Here is a 25,116-nt window from a genome sequence, read left to right as displayed (position 1 = left end):
CCCTCTGAAATTTTTTATGTTCTGTTTTTCGGGTTATCCTTTGATAAGGATGAGCAAGAAAGGGTAAAGATGAAAAGGGCTTCAATAAAAGAGCGCAGGTGAAGAAAGGCGCGGCTTAATAAAAGTGAGGATGAAGAACAGCTGAACCTCATAACAGCAATGAGATTAAAGGCGATGATGAATATGGGCGCCTTTATTAGCACTGGCCTTTAATCTCATCGCCATTGCATATCAAAAGCTTTTTATCTCTCGCTCATTACTCCCGCTGGCAGCACAGTCACAAAAGGGGCCGGACTCCCCCTAATCTTCCCCCAAATGTCGGCAGCAGGCTGACAGAGCTGCCTCAACAGATCTTGCCCGGTTCACTCGTCCACCTGAGCCCGGTTTCCCGTTTCACGCCAGTACAAGGTATTTCCCTATCCCCTGCAGGCCTACGATCTAATTTTGTAGAAAAGGCAAAGGAGAGTAAAGTGACTTGCCCAAGGTCACAAGGAGCGATAGTGGGATTTGAACTCTAGTTTCCCTGGGTCATAGCCTTCCACTCTAACCACTAGGCTACAGCTCCACTGTAACTTCTGTGTTTTGAGCATAGCTCTTGGTTCATATATTGGTTCATATATTGCTGGCTCAATGTCACTTTATTTATTTTATTTATTTATTTATTTAGCATTTTTCTATACCGACTTTCCAATAACAGAATTATTGATCAATTCGGTTTACATTCTCAACAATAACAATGACAAGTAAATGTCTTACAATGAACAGGTCGAATTAACTTGGATTAAGATATATGGGGTTAATAACATAATTAAAAGGTACGGTGCCTAATGTAGTCTAGCTAAACAGGTGGTATTATAATGTTATTAGATAATTAGACTGCCAAAGAATATGTGATTTCTAGAGAAGGTCTATATAGTTCTCTAGCGTGTTCCCACGGAGGGGATCATTGGCAGGGATATTCCGCAAGTTGATGTTAAGGGAAAGCTTGGTTGAATAACCAAGTCTTGAGTCGTTTTTTAAATGTAGTGGAGCATTGCACTGATCTGAGATCTGATGGGAGAGTGTTCCAGATTTTAGGACCTGCTGTGGAGAAAGCTCTTTTGCTTCCATTTATTTGCTTCCACTGTTATTGCACAGAGAAAAATGTTTTATTGTTATTGTTTATTGTTTATTGTTTTCCATTGTTATTGCACAGAGAAAGCTCTTTTGCTTCCATTTATTTGCTTCCATTGTTATTGCACAGAGAAAAATATTAAGCTTTCAGTGTTTTCTTTCTAGAGCTTCTGTCCTCCGTGAGCTGCCACGACTAGACATTGGCTCTCCTGTTGTCCAATGATAACTCGACAACCTGAGCTTTTAATCTTATTATCCTGACATAGTACCAGTGTAAAAAGTGGTCGGAAGCTATGAGGGCCATAGCCCTTGCCCACAGGCCAAACAAAGGACTCTCTATGCATAGTGACTTTGGCTTCCAGCAGGACACTTTGCAGCCTAGTAAATCAACGTTTTAGTGTGGTGTTTATCACCAAGAGCGTAATAATGCAACTTAATACCCAATATAAATTCAACATCAGCTGCTGAAGAGGAACCACTTAATTTTTTTTTTAATTAATTCTTGGTAAAGTAAAGGTAGCAATATGGGTGAATAAAGAAAAGAGGAATTATATTCAGACAACAACCATCAAGTACTGAATGGCACAGGCTGGGTAAACAAATAAGCGTGGGAGTAGCTTGCTTATTGCAGCAGTTACTACCCCTAACCAATTAAGCTAGATACTTCACTTAGATGCAGCTCCAGCACTACTCTCTACATCAATGGGGGTGGAAGGTAACTAGAACCAAAAAATTACTAATAAGGGCCAAGAGTAACAGATAAGTATGAGAAAAAACAAAATAAGTGTGAAAGCTTGCTGGGCAGACTGGATGGGCCATTTGGTCTTCTGTCATCATTTCTATGTTTCTATAAAAATCTTTGTTCTTGCTGCCAATGTGTCCATTAAAAAAACCTCTAAAATCAGCTGAGGGGAGCCAGGAAACAGGCAAATTAAAATGTTGGGGAAATTACTTCTACTGCACCAAGCATATGCCACTAGTGACCAGTCCTAAAGCATGTAAAATGTGTGTGAATTGAAATAGAAATTAATTTATATATTTATTCCTTATTCTCCATTTCCTTTAAATTTCATCCCAGGTCTGGTCTCCTCACTGTGTTTCACTTTATGAATTTTTAAGTAATTAAGATTAATTTTGCTGAATCAGATATCAAAAACCAGAAAATTCCAGTGCTGACTTGGATGACCACATAATCACTGGTTGTGCAGCCATCAATACTGGCATAGTGAACACTTTATAGGGGCAATTTTCATAACCATTTACCCTAGTAAATAGTCTTGTTGAAGAATTGCCGTCCTAAAAGTATATGTGGGCTGCCACAGTACGTGTGCTGTTAGCCGGATTACAAGTGTGTGTTCCTTGGGTGTGTTTAAGTCTGGTGAGGGAAACAGCTTGCAAATATGGAATTTTCAAACGTACACACGCTATTTTGCTTTCACTCTGCCTTCCACACAAATAAATACAAAATATATGGTCACTTTAAGTGCATTTGCTTTGCAGCTGCCAGTTTTCAAAGGGAAAGGTTGATAGTTTCCATTTTGATAACTGGCTGAAATGCATGCGGGCAAAACGTACCAGGATGCATTGCAAACAATGCACGATATTTATTATTGCTCCATATCCAAATCATTTCGGCAAACAGGTTGCTGCTGGGAAATCTGTTCTTCTGTGTCTTTGTGTTAATCTGTGGTTTTTGACTCTTACTGGACAACTGGTTTTTTTTTTTTTTTTGTTAATGGTGAAATCCCAGGGGTATCTATACTAAAGTTTGTCAGGTCTGTACAAAAGCACTCCCTACTGAATATTTTGTACTAAGAAAGGAAATAACTTGAAAGTGAAGGTATTCTGCCAGACCAAACCAGGAACTGATCCCACACAGCACACCATGGGCCAGATGTGCTAAAGAGTTTCTGCTATTTTGAATCTATGGTAAAAATTCTTTAGTGTATGTGGCTCATCCTGGCAGTTGTTTATGTAAAGGGGAATCAACTTTGAAAACTGATTTAAAAATAATCTGTTTTCATGAAAGAAAACTGCATCCTTCATGTATTATTTCACAGGTCCACATGGCAGATTAGTGATACGTGAACCATATTACATTTTGTGGTACATCATAACTTTTAAATAATGTCATCTACTTCACTACAGTTTGCCTGTAAGCAGCCATGTTTGAAAAAGTCGCAGACTAACTCAGCTGCATATTTACCTCTTTGGTTTGTATTGGTTCTGTTTTCCCAAATGACATTGCACATCCTGGACAAACTAAAAAACAAAATAAATAAATACCAATGCAACACACATCCAGTTGTTTGCTGTGGATTTGCAGGAGAGCAATATAAACTATATACAATTATAATGGCTTAAAAATTAAAACTGCTACTAGATGAGTATTTAAAATACTTTTGTATTCCGCCTATTCCAGTATTCAAGCAAACTAAGTGGATTACAACTTTAAAACATTTACAGTCACATATTCCTACTTTCCACATGTGCCCCACAAAGCTTGAAGATCTTATTTGATATCAGATAAGAAACTCATGGACAAAAGGTCCTTGTATGAAGCAGGAGGGAGAGAAGTTCAAAAGAAATGTGAGAAAATACTTAATTCAGAAATTGCCAGACACACAGAACAGACTTCCAGCAGGGTGGTAGGAGTCAGAACTGACAGAATTCAAGCATGCTTGGGATGGGCACCAAGGAAAACAAGTGTGCTTATCTGTAAATGGGGTCTCCATAGACCCTCAGATGGTGCCAGCACAGACCGAGCTCAGATTGTCTTTCTGAGCATGAATAGAAGTTCCCATGTGTGGATGCTACCTCATGAGCCCCTCAGTGTCTTCCAGACCTTAAGCTTTAGTGAGGTAGTCGACACTTCAGGGAGACAGGTGGATATAAAATATGGCTGATTCATCCTGCTGTTTACAGAGAACGTTGAGGTCCATATTCAAATGTATTTAGCCGGATAACTAAGAAAGTATCCAGCTAAATGAAAATTTGGCCACTTAACCAGCTAAATTCTAGCCAGATAATTTGTCTGGTTAGAATTTGGTTGGATAAATCAGGGGGCATTTTGGGGAGGAGCTGCGTTAGCTGGATAAGTTATCCTGCTGACTCCAGTATTCAGAGTTAGCCAGATCACTTATCTGGCTAACTCTAAGTGTCCCATACAGCTGTCCTAAAGTTAGCTAGATAAACCTATCTGGCTAGTTTTAAGATAGCCCGGTATATTCAGTGGCACAGCTGCACTATTGAATATACCACACTAGTTAGCTTGCTAAGTTTATCTGGCTAGCTACCAGAGCCACATAAGGGCTGAATATAGATCTACTTATTTACAGAAAAGTACACTTGCTTTCTCTGTTGACAGGGTAGACATGAATCTTGTTATAACACAAGGTGAATCCCAAGCTGAGACTGTATTGTGGAGAAACTACATAACATACTACTCTGACCCCACCAGTGGAGAGTGGTACTGGTTGAACAGGCTGTGCAGAACTGCTTGTCCAAAGTTACTGTCTCTCCATGACATGCTGTCCAGACAGTAATGGGATGTAAAGATGCAAACATATCTTCAATAGCAGTGGCTCGCAGATGAGCAATTGATGGTGCCATGGTTGTTGCTTGATGAGCCTTGACAGAATATAATCTGTAAGCCAGCCATAGCGTAACAGTGTGCCATACAGTCTGCTTGCCAGTTAGAGTTCTTTGGGCAACTGCCCTTCCCAATTTACTAGGATCAAAGGACACACATTGTTGAGAATCTTGATGGCAAGGTCAAGTCCTCCTGAAATAATATGCTAGGGCTCATACATAGAAACATACATAGAAATGATGGCAAAAGAAGACCAATAGGCCCATCCAGTCTGCCCAGCAAGCTTTCACACTTATATTCTCATACTTATCTGTTACTCCGACCGCTGAGTTCAGGGCCCCTATTGGTAGCTTTTTTTATTCTAATTTCCTTCCACCCCCACCTTTGATGCAGAGAGCAGTGTTGGAGCTGTATCAAAGTGAAGTATAAGGTTTAATTTTTGAGGGTAGTAATAGTCATCTCGAGCAATTTACCCCGATGTTTGTATACTCATACTGCTCGGATCAATGCCTTGTTAAATGTTGGCTGGATGTAAATCCTATTTCTTCATTCCCCCTGCCGTTGAAGCAGTGAGCTGCGCTGGATATGCTTTCCAAGTGAAGTAACAGGCTTAAATTGGTTTGGGGTAGTAGCCACCGCAACAAGCAAGCAAGCTACTCCCATGCTTATTTGTTTACCCAGACTCTGTGCTACCTTGTTGTTTGTTGCCTGAATGCAAATCCTCTTTTCCACATTTCCTCTTGCCGTTGAAGCATAGAGCAATGTTGGAGTCTCATTAACCGTGTGAACGTTTATTGAATAAGGTATTAATCACCAGGTAGTAGCCGTCATTCCCACAGCCACCCCCATACCTCTTCTCTTCATTCCCATCCTCCAGGCTTTATAGATCCACAGTGTTTATTCCTACAAGCCACCCCCATACCTTTTCTCTTCATTCCCAACCTTTAGGCTTTATGGATCCACAATATTTATCCCACGCCCCTTTGAAATCCTTCATAGTTTTGGTCTTCTCCACTTCCTCCGGAAGGGCATTCCAGGCATCCACCACCCTCTCCGTGAAGAAATACTTCCTGACATTGGTTCTGAGTCTTCCTCCCTGGAGTTTTAAATCCTGACCCTGGTTCTGCTGATTTTTTTTTCCAACGGAAAAGGTTCGTCGTTGACTTTGGATCATTAAAACCTTTCATGTATCTGAACGTCTGTATCATATCACCCCTGCTCTTCCTTTCCTCTAGGGTATATATATTTAGATTCTTCAATCTCTCCTCGTAAGTCATTCGATGAAGACTATCCACCTTTTTGGTTGCCCTTCTCTGGACCGCCTCCATCCTGTCTCTGTCCCTTCGGAGATACGGTCTCCAGAACTGAACACAGTACTCCAGGTGAGGCCTTACCAAGGACTTGTACAAAGGGATAATTACTTCCCTTTTCTTACTCGATATTCCTCTCTCTATGCAGCCCAGCATTCTTCTGGCTTTAGCTATCGCTTTATCACACTGTTTCGCCGACTTCAGATCGTTAGACTCTATATCACCCCAAGGTCTCTCTCCTGCTCCGAGCAAATCAGCCCTTCACCCCCAATCAAATACAGTTCTTTCGGATTTCCACAGCCCATATACATGTTGTGAAAAAACAGCAGGTATGGTGTATAGGTAACCAAAGTCTGTAACTTTCTTACTCTTTGGGTTTAAGTGATGGCCACAAAAATGAACCACATTGCATGTGAGAAACTTCAAGTCGACTGACTTTGAAGGGCTGTTTCATGAATTGAGCCAAGATAGTGTTGAACCCCTGACTCTTATAGAAACTCCTGAGGTTCAAGCCACAGGCCTCATACTCAAATCAAATTAAATGCTTCCCACCCTCCTTTTTCTCCAAGGCAAGTTGGAATTTTGCCTGCTTAGGATTATTCACTTCTGTAAAGGGCTTCAGCTTCTGCACAAATTCATGTAAATGTTGCGCCATGAACAGTGAGGTACAATCTAAGCACTAAGTTGGACCCTTGGAAGATTTTCTTCCCTAATATGTCAAAACTCCTTCAGATTACAATGGAATGGTGCAGCAACTGGACCACGCCAATTCTTGGGGAGCCTAGACTCCAAGTTAATGTTGTGGGCAACCGGAAGGCACGACATGGGTGCCTGCCATATCTGCATCTTGAGATCTTTCCAGAAGCCTTGCACCAGGATGGGCATGGAATCAGCAAGAAGCTGCAGAAATTGTAACAAGCTGACCACATCCATTCTTGGGTCCTGTTCTTTTCTCAGGGTGATAATGTCTTCATCAGTTTCTTCAGAAAGCGAAAATAACGGAAATCTTCCAGAGGAAAAGTAAGTTGAGGAAAGTCCGATAAAGGGTGTTAAGCAATCCATGTGATGTTGTCTTCACCTGACCATACAAGGGCACTCTACCAGGACCCCAAAGAGGCTGAGGAGGTGACCTCAGAGAGAGAGAGGACAGGTAGGAACACCAAATGTGCTGATTCCACCTCTTCCCCCCTGTAACTCATGAGGATGCAAAATTGGTCAAGGCAGGCAGGGGACTTTGGTCCCACCAGTAGAAATCCATGCAGAGAATCCTGGACCTCCTGGGGACTCCTTGAGCCCCCACTCTATGGAAACATTTCCTCCATTCTGTATAGAAGAGGCTCCAATTTCTCTCTTTGGTGTTTTGGACTTAGTGAGGCAAAGAAATTCTTAACCAAGTCTGAGGAACCCTCTGCATTGGAGTAGGAGGAAATAAACCTATCTGGGTATCAGCAGATAATGTATCTTTACTGAGTACTGCCACAGCAGGTGGTGTAGAATGTGTGATCAGCGATATGAGAGCCATGATCTCTGAAGCATCTGGCCCACTCAGGATTAAGGTGCCAGCAAGGATACTGCCTGCACCTCCCCCTCTAGATAGGTGCTTTTCCTGAAGTGATGTGCCATCCTCTGAAACCAATGTTACCTGGGGTGCAAGAGTGCACTTGGTGTCCATAAGACGGATGACACTGGGGTTGGGGCCTCCAAGTAAAATGGGTAGTTTGGTGCCATGGGTATCTTCTGTGTCTGGAAAATAAATGAAGCAACCTTTGCTGAGGGAGCAGATATTCTTCTTGGCATCAGAAAACTGCCTCAGCGGAGCTATACATCCAGTGCTAACTTTTTCACACCAAGGGTGGCAACTCTGGAGAGGATCTTTCGCACCACTTAGGCACACTTCTCAGTGCCTCTTCTAGTCCTTTTGCTACCATACCACAGTCAGCCTCTGACCTGTTGGAAGCTGGTGCCTTGGGGTGGGGGGAGTGCCTTCCCAACAGACTTGCTGGATCAGTCCGTGTCAGGGAGACAGATTATTTTCGATGGCACCAGAAGCCAGAAGAGGCTTTGTTCTGGGAAATGGAGCGACTTTCCTGATGGTGCCTTCCGCAGAGCTTCCATCTTCCAGGCATGGCACTGCTGCGTCCACAGATGGGAGCATCATGGCCCAGGCAGTGACAGCAAACCATGTGACAGACATGTGACACCCTCACCTATAGGCCTTAATCCTGCTGACTGCTTTTTAGCCTTGAATGTATTTTATTTTGAGTAGAACTTTAAATTCTGTTGAGGCTGCCAGGGCAGCAATGAAAAGAGGGTCTTGCAAGCTAAAAAAAAACCCAAGGCAAAAATTATAAAAAGTAGGAATAAAACAGACTGAGAAAATGTCCATGAAGTGGCTTGGATGACGAGACTGAGGGGCACAAAGGCAGTGTCTGCTCACGGGAACTCCTGCTCATTTTTGGAAATACTTTACCTGAACTCTGATAGCTGGGTCCATGTCGGCACCCTCAGATGATGTCGCCCATGCGTTATGGCTGATTGATTCCTGCTTGTTGACAGAGAACCTTAGTAACAAGGGAAGGGTAGGATGGGATCGGTGAACGAAGTGATCATCTCCCCACTGACAACATCTGTTTTTATATTTAGAGCAGCTATACTAGCATAAGAATGTAGATAATTCCTTAAGTTTAAATAATTGTTTTGATACAAATTTTTGAGGTGATATTCATGCTGACCCTCTTGAGATTTTTTCTAGCTTAAAGAACCTACACTATTCAGAATCTTAATAAATCATGGTGCTACATTGTTTTCAAAACGCTCTGCAGGTAGAGATGATGCTAGTAAAGCTGTGGTTCTTCCCAGTCCTTGGAGGCACCATAGCAGCTTTGGTTTTCAGTCTGTACACAGGGGCCCTTCTTCATAAAGGATTTTCTCTCATTCTGTAGCTATGGGAAACATTTTTATTGCAAAAGTTGCTGTGAATATGCATGCCACTATAGGTCTGCATATTCATTCAGGATATCCGGAAAACCAAACTAGCTAAGGTGCCCCAAGCACTTGGCTGATAATCACGGTTGGTAAAGCTTGATCAGCTAAAGAGTGAGCTCTGGGAAAGAAAGATCTGAAAAATGAACATTTGCATAATGAAAGGTACACATTTATTCTACAAGTGTGAACATAAGAAATGCAGTAAGACAAAAAATGGAAATGAAACAAAAAAAGACTACCAAAGCTGCAGAACCAAGAAACAGCAAGTTGACTCTTTGAACCACTGAGCTACTATTGTTTTAAAAACTAACTTGTGAATGATTGTATTGCCTGTATTAATTCATTGTTTATTTATTTATTTTTTGTAGCCCTCCAAGCCACAAAATTGTGGTGAATGGTAAAGAATGTGTAAACTTTGCTTCTTTTAATTTCCTTGGTCTTCTGGATAATGAAAGAGTTAAGGTGAGTCCCTAAATCCGGTTGGTGTGTTTATAAATAAACATAACATATGTCTAAGGCTTATAATTAGAGCCTTGCACATACTTTAAAACCTCCTTTAATGTACTGTTCTGGCATGAGCCATGTTTTGCTCTTCAGATGCTAAAGCCGTGATTTGCAGTGTTCCCTCTTCTTGGCTCCCGTGTGTGGGCACCGCTTCTCATTTTATCTTCCTGCCAAGACCTAAAACTGATCATCCTAAATCTTAACCCAAGTTTCTGACTCCATTGCTGCCTTGCCTTCTCTTTCTTGAGCTAGATTGAGTCATGTAAGGTGGACCAGCAGGCTGGTGATTTTCTAAATTGAGGTATTTTTCATGGATTCTCACTAATGGCCTTTTGCCATGAGTATTTTTCTGCTGTTGGTTCACATTATAAAGGCACATTGTGAATCTATGGAAAACACCCTCTTCAGTAGGGTTATCAGCTGCAAATTGGTTAATTAGCTTTTTATTTATTTTTTGTTATAAATAAACCTCAAAACAGTGAAAAAACATGATCCACACAAGGCATAGAAAAGTGTCCCAGGCCATTAGTTAGGCTTGAGTGAGGAGGCGAGGACAAGGCTTTTAAGTTGGAACAAACAGTATTTAGAGATGGCCGGGGCCAGCCAGTTTTCCAATGCCCAGGACCCCGGAGGCTTCCTGGAGGCAGACGCTGCAGGCACAGCAATGGACAGCTGCTGTTAATGACTCCTTCCATCAGGGGCCTAGAAGAAGCGATGCAGAGCGTCACGCCTAAGCACTGCACCAAAGGGGCATGCCCCTTATGCTGATTTTTTTTTTCTTCCTCTATCGGTTTGAGGAGGAAGAAAAGGAAAGGCAAGCCTTCATTTTTGTCATCTACACCAACCTTAACGCATGGGCTTATGGGCCCTACATGTTCAAAGGGTTAATTCAGCACTGCAAGTACATTTCTGTACCGAATTAGCAGAGACCTCTCTTTCACCGGAAGCGTGAACTCCATCGCCAAAGCCTTTAATTTTGTCAGGTATTTTACTGGAGGATTCTAGTACTAACGTACTTGAGTGTGAGTAGCACTCCTCAAGTAGTGCAGGGTGACATGATTACTGAAATTCCTCCTGCTGCTGCACAGGGAGTCGGTGGCACCTATATTAAAGGATGTAACTGCAGTGGTTAGATCTGCATGTGTTGTCCTAGTTCCTGTGCAAGTTTTTGTCATCCGAGAGAGCTGAGATGAGTACTTCTACTGAGTCAGTCGAGATTTCCTTGAGAGACAGTTGGACAGCGATTTCTAGGATAGAGTCTACTCTGTCCAATACTGTGAACCAGCTATGTGAGTAGTCAGCTGGAGCAACTTCTAAATTACTTGATCTAGAGACAGAACAGTTGTCTTAGAGATTGTTAATGCATTTTCTGGGGCAGTTACTAATTTACATTCTTCACTGCCATAAATGTGAAACAGAGAATAAATTGTGATCTAGGAACCTTTGTTTCCTGAATTTTCCTCAAACTCCTATTATTTCAGATAATAAAATGTTTAAGAAATATGTAACCGAGGGTTTTTTTTTTAATTTATTATTTGAGTTTTTACAATGAATATAATTGTATACATTTAAAGAGAGAATAGTAATGACAAACAAATATTACATAATACAGGAAATATAATTCTGTCTTACAATTCATAGCCCACAATTAGGTCGGGGAAGATCCTACACAGGAGACGACTTACTCTAAGAGAAAATTAAAGCCATACATTAAGGAAAGTGCTAGGGAGGAAAAGTTATAAATTCTATAGAACACTTCATCCTTAAATGAGGTTATACAGGCTCTGGATTTGAGCAACCTCCTAGTACAGTAATAGATCTTTCTTTTATAAAATTTTCTAAATGAGAAGGTTAAAAAATAGTATATGTTAAATCTTTAAATTTAACTAGACATTTACATGGGAACCTGAGAGAATTTGGCACCCATCTGAACAACACCCGCTCTTAATTCTAGGAATTGCTTCCTCCTAAACTGCGTCTCCCTGGCAAAGTCCGGAAAAATTTGTACTCTCATACCAAGAAATAATTCAGATTTATTACGAAAATACTTTTTGAGAACCCAATCCCTATCAGAGTCTAATAGAAACAAAATAATTAATGGTGCAGGATGGGCCGCCTCCTCTATAGACGACTCAAGAATTGTGGATAAGTTCAGTGGGGATAACTGGTGCATCTCATTTCCTTCAGTCGGAATTTTTTACCTTATAGGGAGATAGAAAATTTTAGTCAGTGGGGGTAAAGCTGCCTGTGGAATTTTCAGTATCCCTTGAGCAAACTTAGTCCACATTTCTGTTGGTGTAGCTGTAGTTTTCTTGGGGAAATTAATCAGTCGTAAGTCCTTGCTTCTTTGTTGATTTTCCATTTTTCTTAATAAATATGAATTATCTTTAGCCATTCCATAATTCATCTTTTTCATTTCCCCCATATCTGATTTTAGAATTGCAACTTCCCTTTTATTTTCTGTAACTTGCTCTTTTAACTTTTGCAGCTGTAACTCAGTTTGACCCATTTTTTTCATGAGAGGTCTAATTTGTATAGCTACATTTTTATTCAAAGTTTCTATTGCTGTCCATATGGATTCGAGAGAAAAAGATTCTGGCTTTACCATTGGAGGTGGTTCAGGGTAGCTTTCCTGCAATATATCTTCTTCAGGTTCCCCGCCGTGCTGCCAGGAAACTAACTCTTCTAAAGGCTGCATTTCTCCTCTATCAGGCACTTCGCCCTCCGTCCCAGAGGTTACTGGTGGTCCCAAACTCCCCGGAGCTCCCTCAGCTCCTTGTGGGGCCCTCTCCCTGGCGTGACCCGGAAGCACCTCCGAGTGTTCCAGGTTAGTCGTCCGACTTGCTGCTGGGTTCACAGGGGCTGTTCGTTCTGCCGGAGAGAGCGATGTCACTGAGTCATGGAGGACGCCGGCTGTTACAGCGTCTCCACAGCTATCCTCCTACGACTCCTCTCTCGGCAATCCGATTCCTCTGAGGAGGTGAGCGTCCATCGGCCCTCTTACATTGCCCATAGAAGCCTCCATAGTCAGCCTCTCATGGGCTCTCCGTTTTCGCCCCGAGTGAGGCATAGGTAAAATTTTTGCAAACAGATGGCGAGAGAGACGTTACACGTCCTCACTCTAACGAGCTATCTTGGATCTTCCCCAGGCTCGTAACCGAGGTTTTACAATTTTTCCCCTGGTAGGAATTTCTTATTGTCCAACTGCTTTTATTTACCTTCTAAAAGGGTGATCTTAAGTCCAGAGGAGGAGACTATGGATTTGTTAATGCCCTTCTCTAGTACTGATCTTTCATTATTCCTTCAATCCTCTTCCTATGATTTAGCAAAAAGAGCTACCTTCGTTGTTACTTTTGCACTGAACTCGGATTTTTTTGTCAATATTTCAAATATAAGGACAGTCTATTTTGCAGACAAAAGATGCAGGTATTTCTAGACATCTCTAGAGAGACGCAGTTAAGAAGGAAACAGTTTCTCCAGTTGAAACCTTAGGTTTTGGCTATTGGGACTTCATTCTACCTAAAGTTTCCCTGTAAGTGTGTGATAAACTTACAGGGTCATACGTTCATCTTTATGGGCCCCGCACATCTTGAAGTATTCTTAGTAGACAGCTTAATTATATGTTGGTGATATTGTGGCCAAGGTTGGATCCAGGGCTACTTTTCTTTTAATTATTCCCTTATTTGCTTTATTTTTCCTAATAAGCTGTCCCCTTGTTATGAGGACTTCTTCAAATATTTCTAATTGTTTATTTGTATGTTGAGAATTGTAGTTGCTTGATATAGTTGATTTTCTTTCTTTATAACATTTGATGTAAAAAATTTAATAAAGAATAAATTTAAAACAAAAGAAATTTAGAGATGTTCATACATGAGTAGGCAAAAAAAAAAAAAAAATCTAGGGCCCAGTGTTCAAAGTGCATTCAGCGCTATTTAGCCAGATAAGTGGGACGTATGCGGCTAAGTAGCAACCACTAAATATGCACCTACGAACAATGGTCGCCGCTTATCCACATAAGTCCCTTGTACGGCTAAAAGTTATATGCACAAAAAGTAAGCGTGTACTGGGCAGATTGGGGGCAGAGCGAGATAGCTGCATAAGTTTATGTCTAAGTTTAGATGCCCCATAGAGCAGATCTAAACTTAGCTGGGTAGACTTAACTGGCTAAGTGTGCACACATATCCATATATTCAGCGGCTTTGCTGTGCCTCTGAATATTCATCGTAACTTAGCTGGATTAGTCCTATCCGGCTAAGTTACTTAACTGGCCAGTGCTGAATAATTCAAAACACAGGTGCACCACCGCTGCATAAGTTAGATGAGATAATGTGAACGAATACAAGTTACCAGGACTACAAAGAAGGTGTATAGAAAAGGTTATAAAAAAAGATATCAAGATACAGGCTCAAGTAGTGGTTGCCAAAAGTGAGGAGAATGATAAAGATAATAAATAATAGAGTGCTGGGGGCTTAGTGTGCCGATACACGTATTCATCTCTTCAATCTGTTCACAAACCAAAACAGTGTAATCTGAGAAAAATAATAGAAACACAAATACCTTGTAATCACATGTACACCTTCTTTGTAGTCCTGGTAACTCGTATTCGTTCACATTAGCTCATCTAACTTAGGCAGCGGTGGTGCACCTGCGTTTTGAACCCTTACCACCTTTGTTATATTATTGATCCTCTGTTTTTCACCCCGCAGTTGCCGGCTTTTGTCTGAGTCTATACTTTCACGAGTTTCACTCTTTAAGGCTATTTCGATGCTTTCCCCTAATATTGTTTTAGATTAAATCCCCGCCCCGTGCCGGGGTGGAGATCCCGGAGTTCCTTTGACTACGGCCCTTCATTAAAACTTGACGCTGTGCGCTATACTTCAGGTATCCTATTTTTGTTCAGCGTCCTCCATTTATCTATCTAAAACTATATATGTTTCTGCTCACCTAGTGCTTCTTTGTTTTTTCTGTTTTTCCTTCACTTTGTCAAGATGATCAGTGGCCGCAGAATCCTCCAACATTAACTTTGACCTTTACCCCCTGTCCTCTTGGAATGAAGTTAGTTTTGTTTGGTGAAAACCTGCTGAGTAGTTTTCAGGAGTTTTTAGTCTCAACTGGTCTCTCTTTGTCCTGCCTTACACCTCCTAGGTGGTTTTGGTCAGTTCTACCTGCTTTGTTGTTTGGTACTCCTGTTAAGCTGGTTGCAGTTACTGGATTCTTCATTCATTATGTTTTATTTTTGTTATACTTTTGTATGAAATGTGCTCTTCGATTTGTATGTTTATTTGCATTTCCCTGTTTTCCAACCTTACCAAAGTTCCTTAAATGTGTATATTATGTAATTATGTGGTCACCATCCTGCTCAATATTTTATTTATATTTTTTTTGGATTTATAGACTTATGGAAGGTTTGGCCCCCCCCCCCCCCCCTGACACAGCCCTGATGCGAAACACGGCCGTGTCGGGGTCCTCATTTCATACTTTGAATCCTTTTGTGCTTGGAACTATGTACCACTGATGTGTATGCATTCACAAATAGAAATCTTTTGTTAGTATATATTGACCAGTATATTGTTTGCCACACATTATTTTCTATTATATATTATACACTACAGTTATATCAACAGGAATATAGGAACCAATATTCAGCCTGGAGGAGAGCAATAACGATAGCTGGCTATCTTAAGCTGATTTTCATCTGCCTTGAAGCTGGCCAGATGTTGGCTGAAAATGGGCTTAAAGTTAGCCAGCTAAACTTAGCTGGCCAGATTCAAGCTTGTAATAGCTACTCCTAAGTTTGGCTTGCTAATTTGTCTTCCTGCTCCAACCTTGCTTCTGGAATGCCTAATTTTTGAGTAGCTAAATCCAGCTGTCTAGTGGTTGGTAACTTTCACGCCTGCAAATATACACACCTAACTCCATAGCTAGGTGATTAGATCTCCTTGAAAATGCTCTCCACAATACTGTCAGGTACAGCAGAGGGTAGTATAATTTCCAGGCCACTGCATTCATTTTTTGTTATGTCAGACTTCATAAGAATAATAATACTTATTAATAATAATAATACATACCTTCGTTGGGTATGCAATAGCGAACATAAAGCTAGGACTATGAATGCGTTAAAATAAGCCTATAGATTACATACTACACATGATTAGATCCCCCCCCCTGTTTACCTGATATGTTTTACTGTCTTATCTTAGACAATGTGTAATGTTGATTAGATATGTCAATAATAAGAGAATTTTTGGTTAGTTTTTTTTTAATTTTTAATTTTGTTACTCAGACCAGTTACTGTTAGATGTAAGGTTGTGTTTTGTGTTAAATTGTAAATTGTAATAAGGAATAATCGTGTTGCTCACGTTCTCTGAGTTCACTTACTGTTTTATGTAATGGTTGTTGATGATGTAAACCAGAGTGAAGGCAGCTAGCTATACCTCGGTATATAAAAAGCTTTAAATAAATAAGAGAATTTTGTTTGCTGTTGTCTTAAGGCAGCTTTGCATAAAATGTGTGTGTATATAAATTTTTGGGGGGAGGGGGTATTTTCTAATGATGCAGGTATGGAAATGCTAAGGATGCCTTTTCTTAAAAATGCTGATTCCTTTGGAATGATTTAGTATTAGCAAAATAGTGCATGATGTTTAGAACTGGAGATAGCTATTTGGCAAAAAGTAGATAGTTCCTGTATTGACTTTATTTTTGAAATACATGGAAACATACCTGAGTGCTTTAGGTAAACATTTGCAACCCACTTTTGTAGCTCATTTTCTTGTGAGTGGGGCATGCACTTTGCTATAGAGAGAGCACGTCTCTCCTTCCCTGTATGTAAAGTTTCCTGGTCTCTCCCTAGGTAATGTCAGCTTAGTACTGCAGAGTATACTGTTGTGAAACCACAGCAGCACCTGGAGTAAGTTAGAGCTGGAAATGCTGCAGCTTTCAGGACAGGAGATTTCAAAAACTTGAAACACTTAACTCTGCATCCAAAAAAAGAAGTGAAAACCAAAAAGGAATATGTGGATGATTTTATTTTTGTTTGAACTCCCAATTTTGAATGGTCTAAACTGTCTAAAGCAGTAGCAACTGATAAAAAAAAAAAATGATTTAGTCTACTAAGGTCAAATAACTGAGACTTTTGCTAAATAAGATCAGTTCCTTAAGCATTATGTGGTTTTCTGGCCCTTGGTTTCCTGTTTCCTATGTAATTTACCTAATTCTAAGGGAAGGAAAATGCCACTCCTTAGTGCAGTACTAAGATCATTTTGGATCCATTTCATAAATGTTGAATAAAATTAAGTGTAAGTGCAAGTCAGTTTAAAGCAGGCAGGCTACTGTTATACTTTTCAGCATTACTTTCCTTTCTCAGTGGTTCAAGATCAATTGCCACAAAAAGCAGAGATGGGTGGGCATCTCTAAATGTCAAGATGGGCTTCTTCCCTGTCAGCTCCTAAAGCTAGGAACAAGAAGACCTTGGCGAATACAGCTGAGAAACGGCCCTGAAATGCACCATGCAGCCATATGTCAGTCTCCTTTCACGCATTTATAGACTAACCTCTGCCAGGGCACAGAGCAGTGTGTACAACTTTAAAACAAACTTAAAAAAAAAATGTAATGAAAATTGTTTTTTCCAGGCATTCATTGCCTTATTTTAAGGAAAAGGCCCTCGTTATATGAGGTGAAAGACATTTTATACTTTTTCTCCTCTTCCCTTCCACAGTCCATAAAAAAAAAAAAAGCCCTCCACTTTCTGCCCCAGGGTGCCTCTTTAAAGGCATATTCTCAGCACCGCTGCCAGTAAGCACTGCCACTGTAGTGGCAGCTGCTTTCTCTCCCTCCCTAGGCCTTAATGCCCAGGCTTGGTCTGCACTGTCAGACAGCAAAGTGCTGTAGCTTGAGCCAAGGGGCTGGCCCCAGAAGGGGACTTTGTATTAACCAGCCTTTTAAATGCAAATTAAAGATTTTAGGTAACCTAGATGTAGTTAATACAATTACTTTAAGTAGTTCATATGTATCTGAGTCTCCAGCACATCGGCAGTGTGCCAGCAGAGTTCTTGCATATAACCCTCATAGTGTATATATGTGCTGTTCAAACAAAGCAGCTCTTTCTTTGGTGAGGTCTGGGTTGCAGCTCAGGGAGATCCAAGAATGGTGTTTTCTTCTGACTTGCATACATTGCCCCTACCTCCACCCCATAGTTCTGCTTTTTAGCTGATGTGTCAACTCTGCACTAATTATTGTATGCTGAAATCACTGCTTTTGGCTGCTAGTTTGAGAAAGCAGGCAAAAAAAAAAAATCAGAGGGTCTTTTGTACAGGACATTACTGTGCTAAAGTGCTTGTTCTTTTGCTCATTCATTCTATGGATTCTTGCAGTGTGAATGGTCCTTTCAGTAGGCCATTTGCATATACATATAGGCCTGTATCAGTTTACAGTAACACCACCTACAAACATTGCTAGTGTGAACTGACTAGCATTTGCAAATCTTGGGCAGCTTTTGAATTTTAAGGACAATCCTACAACAGAGAAATTCTGGTTAGACTTTTATAAGTCTGAAAGTGTTTCTGAATGTAGTAACATTTCAGTTCATACAGAAAATAAAACTTACACTCATGTAAGTGTCAGATATTTTTTGGTAGTGCATCGGGTAATTGTGTTGCTTGCGAGATGCTCTGTTGAATTGTTGTCACGCGCAGAGCCTCATGTTTCTGTGATTCAGGGTAAAAGTCCATATGATACTATAGAAGCACACACATTGGTAATAGAGTTGGCTGGTACTGATTTAACGCATTTTTCTCTGCAGAGTGTGGCTCTAGCATCCTTGAAAAAATACGGTGTTGGTACTTGTGGCCCTAGAGGATTTTATGGCACCTTTGGTAAGTGTTGTTCTCTTTTCATCACACATGTGCTTTCATATTTTAAAAGTAGTTCAAGCCTCTTTACTTTCTAGTCAGTTATATGCATTAATGGAAAAGGTCTCCACCAAAAATTGTTAATAGTACGATTGTCAGGAAGTGTGATACTGTGCATTGCGGACCGGAGTACTAGAATTCAGTGCCAAGCTTCCTGACGGCCTAACCAGAAGAGGGCAGTCTATCATTTCATAATTCCATGCCGTGTCTCATTTGGGGATGCACTGTGCAGCACTGATTTTTATTCAAGTGTATTCCAAAGTTGTAATTATAATGAGGGGTTCTAGGGAGGTCCTAAGTCTCGAACTGCCACATCTGCTGTAATAAGAAGCTGAAGCGGCAAACTCCAGCCCCTGCAGTGTTCCAGCAGCCTGAGCTTTTTGCCACTTTGCTTTTTTTTGTATTGTTGGCTCATCCCAAGCTGAGAGACAAGACATACTTGAATTTTTGCAAGATGCTGTGTTCTGTTCTGGAAATTAGAAACCGCTTGTGGCTGCTGGCAGGCTTTCCTCTTCTATAGCACTTGGCCCAGCACTGCCTTTTGAATGCGGATACATTTCTGAAGGGATCAGGCCCAAACTCCCACCACAAGTTCTTGCCGCTTTATAACTAAATCCATGTAAAAATGGCGTGTTAGAGCAGTGGTGGCATGTTCTAGAAAACGCAATCAAATTAGGCAAGATTCCAACAAAATATGTTTTTTGGATTCTCTCTCAAACTGCATAATCCAACAATGTAAGAAGACAAGCAGCAAATGAAAAGTACAGCATTTTTTTTAATACAAAAAAGGTTTCAAACCTCTAACGTAAATATGTCATCTGCTAATACATACATCTTTATTTGTGAACATAATTGTGTTGTAAAGTGCTACAGGCAGCAACCCTTAAATCCTCGTAAGCAAAAACTGTATATCCTAAAGCTCGTTGATGCTCCCACTGAAAGTCTCCTTCAGGGGCTTTTATTTTGGCCCAGTAGGTCCTCCTTTCTCCCGCCAGACAATTGGAACAGATTCTGACACCAGGAGCCAGAATCGTTCACAACTACCGGGGGATTTTCCTCTTATTTTAATAGACCTGTCTTCCTACTGTTTCCAGTCTGACTGAGGCCAGGAGCCGAGCAATCCTGGGCCTTAAATCTGCTCACCAGATGTAGCCCTCAACAATGACCATGATTCCCTTCCTCCCCAGCAGCTTTAAACACTGCCTACATAGCATCCCCAGCAGACCTAGGATACTCCAGTGCACGAACGTTACAATTCATGAGTTTTGAAGACTACATATGTCTCTTCAGATCTCAAGGAATCTGTGTGATCTTGAAAGCTAATGTAATGCAATTCTTCTTCTGAGTCTTTTTTTTTTTAATGGCATCACAACCTACCAAGACTACAGTTTTCTGCATTCTGAAGAGAACCTGGACTTTCTGATCAAGACTCTACAGTATGGGTTCTGCCTTTTGTTCTTCCTTTACCATGAGGTGGCGATTGGGGCTTGTGTTCACTCCAGAGAGTGAATCGCGTGCTGTGGTCCACTGGCGATGTGTATGAAAAAAGTTTGTTTTTTCCCCGTGATGAATATTGATGGATAAACGCTTTGTTCCCTGTACGTACCTAGATCAGTCCAGACCATGGGTTAAGCCCCCGTTCCAGCAGGTGGAGATAGACCAGAATTTTGAGGCAGCCCATATAAGGACAGAACCTACCCAGGAACCCTCAGTATTCGTCTGTCTCCAGCAGTTGGAACATCTCACCCTCGGTTCCCTGTTTAGCTTGCCCTCTGGGTTTTTGTTCTTCTTTCTTAAGGGCAAGCTCACGCAAGTACTTTTTATTTTGCTTTCTTTAATTTAAAAAAAAAAAAACACTGAGAATTTTTTCCTCTGTCTGTGTTAGGGCAGACACTTTTGTCTCCCTCGCTCTTGGGGTTCCTAGGGGGGCTTTGCCCCTTGATATTTATCAGCCTAGGTTCTCTTCCCGGTGACCTGTGTGGGTGATACTGGTGGTGCCAGTCCCTCTCCCCACTGCTGCCGTGCCCCGAGTGGTCTATTCCTCGGATGTGCCTTTCAGGGATGATTTTCATTCCCCTGACTCTGTGAGGAACTAAAACTTTTTTATTACCTTTTTCCACAGAGCTTTAGTCATACAGTTCTTTTACAAAAAAAAAAACGAATAAAGAATACATATAAAATTGAAAGGTTTTTATCCTTAAGGCAGCAGTTTTATTATTTGAGGAGAGAGCGGGGTTCAATCTCCCGCCTAACTCCTCTGGGGCTCCCGGCTCAGCTGTTCTTGATTGTATCGCGGCTCCTGCCTCATGCCGCGGCCATTTTGCTACACTGCTTGTGGAGAGTTGGCCTCCCGACTCTCCCGTGAAGGGGTTTGTTCTCGGTGCCTTTCGGGGGGTGAAGGTCCCTCTCTCGAACCGCCAGCAAATAAGCCTCTGGGAAGAACTCCCCGCCGTGCAGCCAAGTCTTTTTCGTCCCGGGATCGCGCGGCTGTGGCGGCCATGTTGGATTTTTCTCTTCCTGCTTCTCCGGGAGCAGGGGACTCGAATCTTTCGCTTTTTGCACCCGGTTCGCTCTCGGGGTGCTGGCTCTGACCCCCCTCACCTCTCCAACCCCCCCCCCCCCCCCCCCCCCCCCCCCCCGCAAAAAGTTTGGCCTGGGCCCGTTTTTCTTCGGATTTTGTACTTTTAATGCATGAATCATATCTGGCCAGTCTGCAAAGGGATATGGACCCCCCTCCTGTTGTTTCCCCCCCTCCAATTCTTCCTAGGCCTTCATCTGAGGAGGTTTTGGACCCTCAAGGCCCTGTTAGGGTTCGCGTGGTCCCGGGGGCCGACCCTCACGATGTTGGGGATGATGATGATTCTACTCCCCCCTCCCTTAGAGGGTGATGATCCGCGTGTTCTGCGCTTATTTAGGTGGGAAGAATTGGAGCCTCTTATTCCCTTCGTTCTTCAAGAACTGGGAATTGACCCCCCCCCCCCCCCCAGAGGATTCTGTGGCTGCAGCTATGACTCTAAACACGGACCCTGTCCTGGCGGGACTTAGGGCCTTACCGCGTTCTTTCCCTTTTCATCCTATGCACCGCTTGCTCCTCCTCGGGGAATGGGAGTCTCCTGAGTCTGGACTTCGTGTTGGGAGAGCTATGGATAAGCTATACCCACTCCCTGAGGACTGCTTGGACATGTTAAAAATTCCCAAGGTGGATTCGTCTGTCACCGCTGTGACAAAGCACACTAACCATCCCAGTGGTGGGTTCGACAGCTTTACGGGATATACAAGACCATAAGCTTGAATTTTATTTAAAGCACATTTTTGAAGTCTTAGCTCTTGGTGTCCGGGCGACAATTTGCAGCAGTCTCATGCAGAAGGCAAGCCTTAGGTGGATGCAGCAGTTACTCAGCACCCAGGACCTCCCGTCTGCACAGGCTGAGCAAGCTGAACGTTTGGAGGGTGCTATTGCTTATGGGGCGGATTCTCTGTATGATTTGCTTCGGGCCCAAGCTAAAGCTATGGTTTCAGCGGTATCTGCCAGACGTCTTCTCTGGTTGCGCAATTGGTCTGCTGATGCTTCCTCTAAGGCTCGGTTGGGCAATCTTCCTTTTAAGGGCAAGTTGCTTTTTGGTGAGGACCTGGAACAGCTTATTAAGTCCTTGGGTGAAAACAAGGTCCATAAGCTGCCAGAGGACCGTCCCAAACAGTCGAAGTCTTTTGTCCCGACTCGTTCTCGCTTCAGGGGGAATCGCCGTTATGTCAACAGAGCCCGTGGTTCTTTTCCCAGGGGAGGAGTATCCAGGTCTCAGTCTTGGTCCCATTCCTTTCGTGGACGTCGTGGTTTCCGAGATGGCCATCAGCAGTCCACTTCCTCTAAGTCAACCCCACAATGAAATTCGGCCGGTCCATTCCTCCGCACAAAACTTAGGTGGGCGTCTTTCCATGTTTCTCGAGGAGTAGGCCAAAATCACTTCCGACCTCTGGGTCCTCGATGTGATAGAGCACGGCTACGCATTAGATTTTGCCAGACACCTGCCGGATCTCTACATCGTTTCCCCTTGCGGCCGTTCCAAGTGGCCTGCGGTTTGCCATACCTTGTTCAATCTTCAGGAATTGGGGGCAATCGTTCCGGTTCCAGTTCACGAAAGGGGCGCCGGCCAATATTCAATTTACTTCGTTGTTCCCAAAAAGGACGATTCGTTCCGTCCCATTCTGGATCTCAAAAGGGTCAATCAGGCCCTCAAGGTTCTCCGTTTCAAGATGGAAACCCTGCGGGCGGTGATAGCGGCGGTTCGTCCCGCGGAATTCCTCGCTTCTTTGGATCTGAAGGAGGCTTATTTTCACATCCCCATTCGTCAGGAACATCAGAAATTCCTTCGTTTTCAGATTCTAGGTCAGCACTTCCAGTTTCGGGCTCTCCCATTCGGTCTCGCCACTGCTCCCCGCACCTTTACAAAGATCATGGTGGTCGTTGCAGCAGCTCTTCGCCGGGAAGGAATTCTGGTCCATCCTTACCTGGATGACTGGTTGATAAGGGCCAAGTCCGCCGCTCTCTGCTCTCTTGCGGTAGACAGGGTTTTAGCCCTTCTCACGTCTCTCGGCTGGATAGTCAATTTCTCCAAAAGCACTCTTCGACCCTCTCAACAACTAGAATTTCTGGGCGCCCTTTTCAACACTCGGGTCGGGAAAGTTTTTCTTTCGGACTCACGAACACTCAACTTGATCAATTAGTTGAACACTTTCATCACTCTCCCGCTTCCCACGGCGTGGGATTACCTTCAGGTTCTAGGAACCATGGCTTCCACGATCGATCTCGTTTCTTGGGTGTTTGCTCTTATGCGTCCTTTACAAACAGCTTTGTTACCCCGTTGGAAGCCGATATCCGAGGAGTATCAGGAGATTCTCCCTCTTACTGCCTCTACCATTGCCAGCATACAATGGTGGTTTTCCCCGGCTCACCTTCTCAAGGGAATGCCTCTTTTGACTCCCTCTTGGGTCATAGTAACGACGGACGCCAGCCTCTCCGGTTGGGGGGCTGTCTGTCAATCTCAAACGACTCAAGGGTTCTGGTCCCCTTCCCAATCTCGATGGCACGTCAATCGCTTAGAAGCCTGAGCGGTTCGTCTGGCCCTCAAGTTTTTTCTTCCTCTGATTCGTCACAAAGCTGTCCGAGTACTATCAGACAATTCCACCACCGTAACTTACATAAACCGACAGGGCGGAACTCTGAGTCGTCTGATGGCGTTAGAGACCAGCAAGCTTTTTCTTTGGGCAGAGAGACATTTGGATCGTCTGGCGGCTTCCCACATTGCAGGGAGGGAGAATGTTCAAGCCGACTTCCTCAGTCGTCAGCATCTCGATCCCGGCGAGTGGGAGTTATCGGACGTAGCGATGGATCTAATTGTGCGCAGGTGGGGTCCCCCTCACCTAGACCTCATGGCAATGCTAGCCAACGCAAAGGCTCCACGGTTCTTCAGCCGGTGGAGGGAGCATTGTTCAGAAGGGGTGGACATGCTAGTTCTTCCCTGGCCCTCCGACGTTCTTCTCTACGTGTTCCCTCCGTGGCTGTTGGTGGGGAAAGTCCTTCGGAGAATAGAGCTCCATTGCGGTCATGTCATTCTCGTGGCTCCAGAATGGCCTCGAAGACCATGGTTCGCGGACCTGGTGAATCTCTCGGTGGATGGTCCTCTTCGTCTCAGTCATCTGCCCCATCTTCTGTGCCAGGGTCTTGTATTTTCCGATCAGGCGGATCACTTCTGTCTAGCGGCATGGCTTTTGAAAGGAGACGTTTGAGACGCAGAGGATATAAAGATGAGGTTATTGCCACCCTTCTCAGGGCTCGTAAGCAATCAACTTCCATTACTTATGTTAGGATTTGGAAGGTTTTTGAAGATGTATGTGAAGAGTTGGGTGTTTCGGCTCGCTCGCCCTCTGTGGCGGTCTTTCTTTTCTTCAGCGTGGCCTCTCCAAAGGTCTCTCGGTGAGCTCTCTGCGTGTTCAGGTTTCTGCTCTTGGTTCTCTTTTAGGCACCATCGAAGGTCGTCCGGTCGCCTCTCATCCTGATGTTGTTCGTTTTCTTAGAGGTGCTAAACATCTGAACCCGCCTGTTCGGTCTATTTGTCCTTCGTGGAATTTAAACTTGGTGCTTCATGCTCTTTGTTCAGCTCCGTTCGAACCTCTTCGTCGTGCCACTCTTAAGGACTTGACTCTTAAAACTGTTTTTCTGGTTGCTATCTCTTCTGCCAGGAGAATTTCCGAGCTTCAAGCTCTATCCTGTAGGGATCCTTTTCTGCGTTTTTCGGATTCCGGTGTTTCTCTAAAGACTGTTCCTTCCTTTTTACCTAAGGTTGTTTCATCTTTTCATATTAACCAGTCTGTTGAACTTCCCGCTTTTTCACCGGAGGAGATCTCTGCCTCTGGTGGTAGCGATCTCCGCCGTCTCGATCTCAAAAGGATCTTGTTGCACTATCTTGACGTTACCAATGACTTTCGTCTTTCTGATCATTTGTTTGTCCTGTGGAGTGGACCCAACAAAGGTAAGCAAGCTTCTAAAGCTACTATTGCTCGCTGGTTGAAGGAGGCGATTTCCTCAGCCTACATTTGCAAGGGCAGGCCAGTTCCTGATGGTCTAAAAGCCCATTCTTTGCGTTCTCAGGCGACTTCTTGGGCGGAGACTCAATCTGTGTTGTCTCAGGAAATTTGTAGGGCGGCTACT

The 25,116-nt window shown here is 42.9% G+C and overlaps 1 protein-coding gene across 1 annotated transcript in view; it reads left to right on the top strand.

Moving 5' to 3' along the window:
* SPTLC1 (serine palmitoyltransferase long chain base subunit 1) overlaps positions 1-25,116 on the top strand; it is a 205,640-nt gene that overhangs the window by 35,528 nt on the left and 144,996 nt on the right. The window contains exons 4-5 of the mRNA XM_029618817.1: positions 9,369-9,462; positions 18,302-18,374. Coding sequence (XP_029474677.1) covers positions 9,369-9,462; positions 18,302-18,374 — 167 coding nt within the window. The remainder of the gene's footprint in view (positions 1-9,368; positions 9,463-18,301; positions 18,375-25,116) is intronic.

The sequence above is a fragment of the Rhinatrema bivittatum genome, chromosome 1 (assembly GCF_901001135.1).
Source record: "Rhinatrema bivittatum chromosome 1, aRhiBiv1.1, whole genome shotgun sequence".
Taxonomy (NCBI): Eukaryota; Metazoa; Chordata; class Amphibia; order Gymnophiona; family Rhinatrematidae; genus Rhinatrema; species Rhinatrema bivittatum.
Note: the sequence above shows the minus strand (reverse complement) of the source record. Positions and strands in the feature narration are given on the sequence as shown.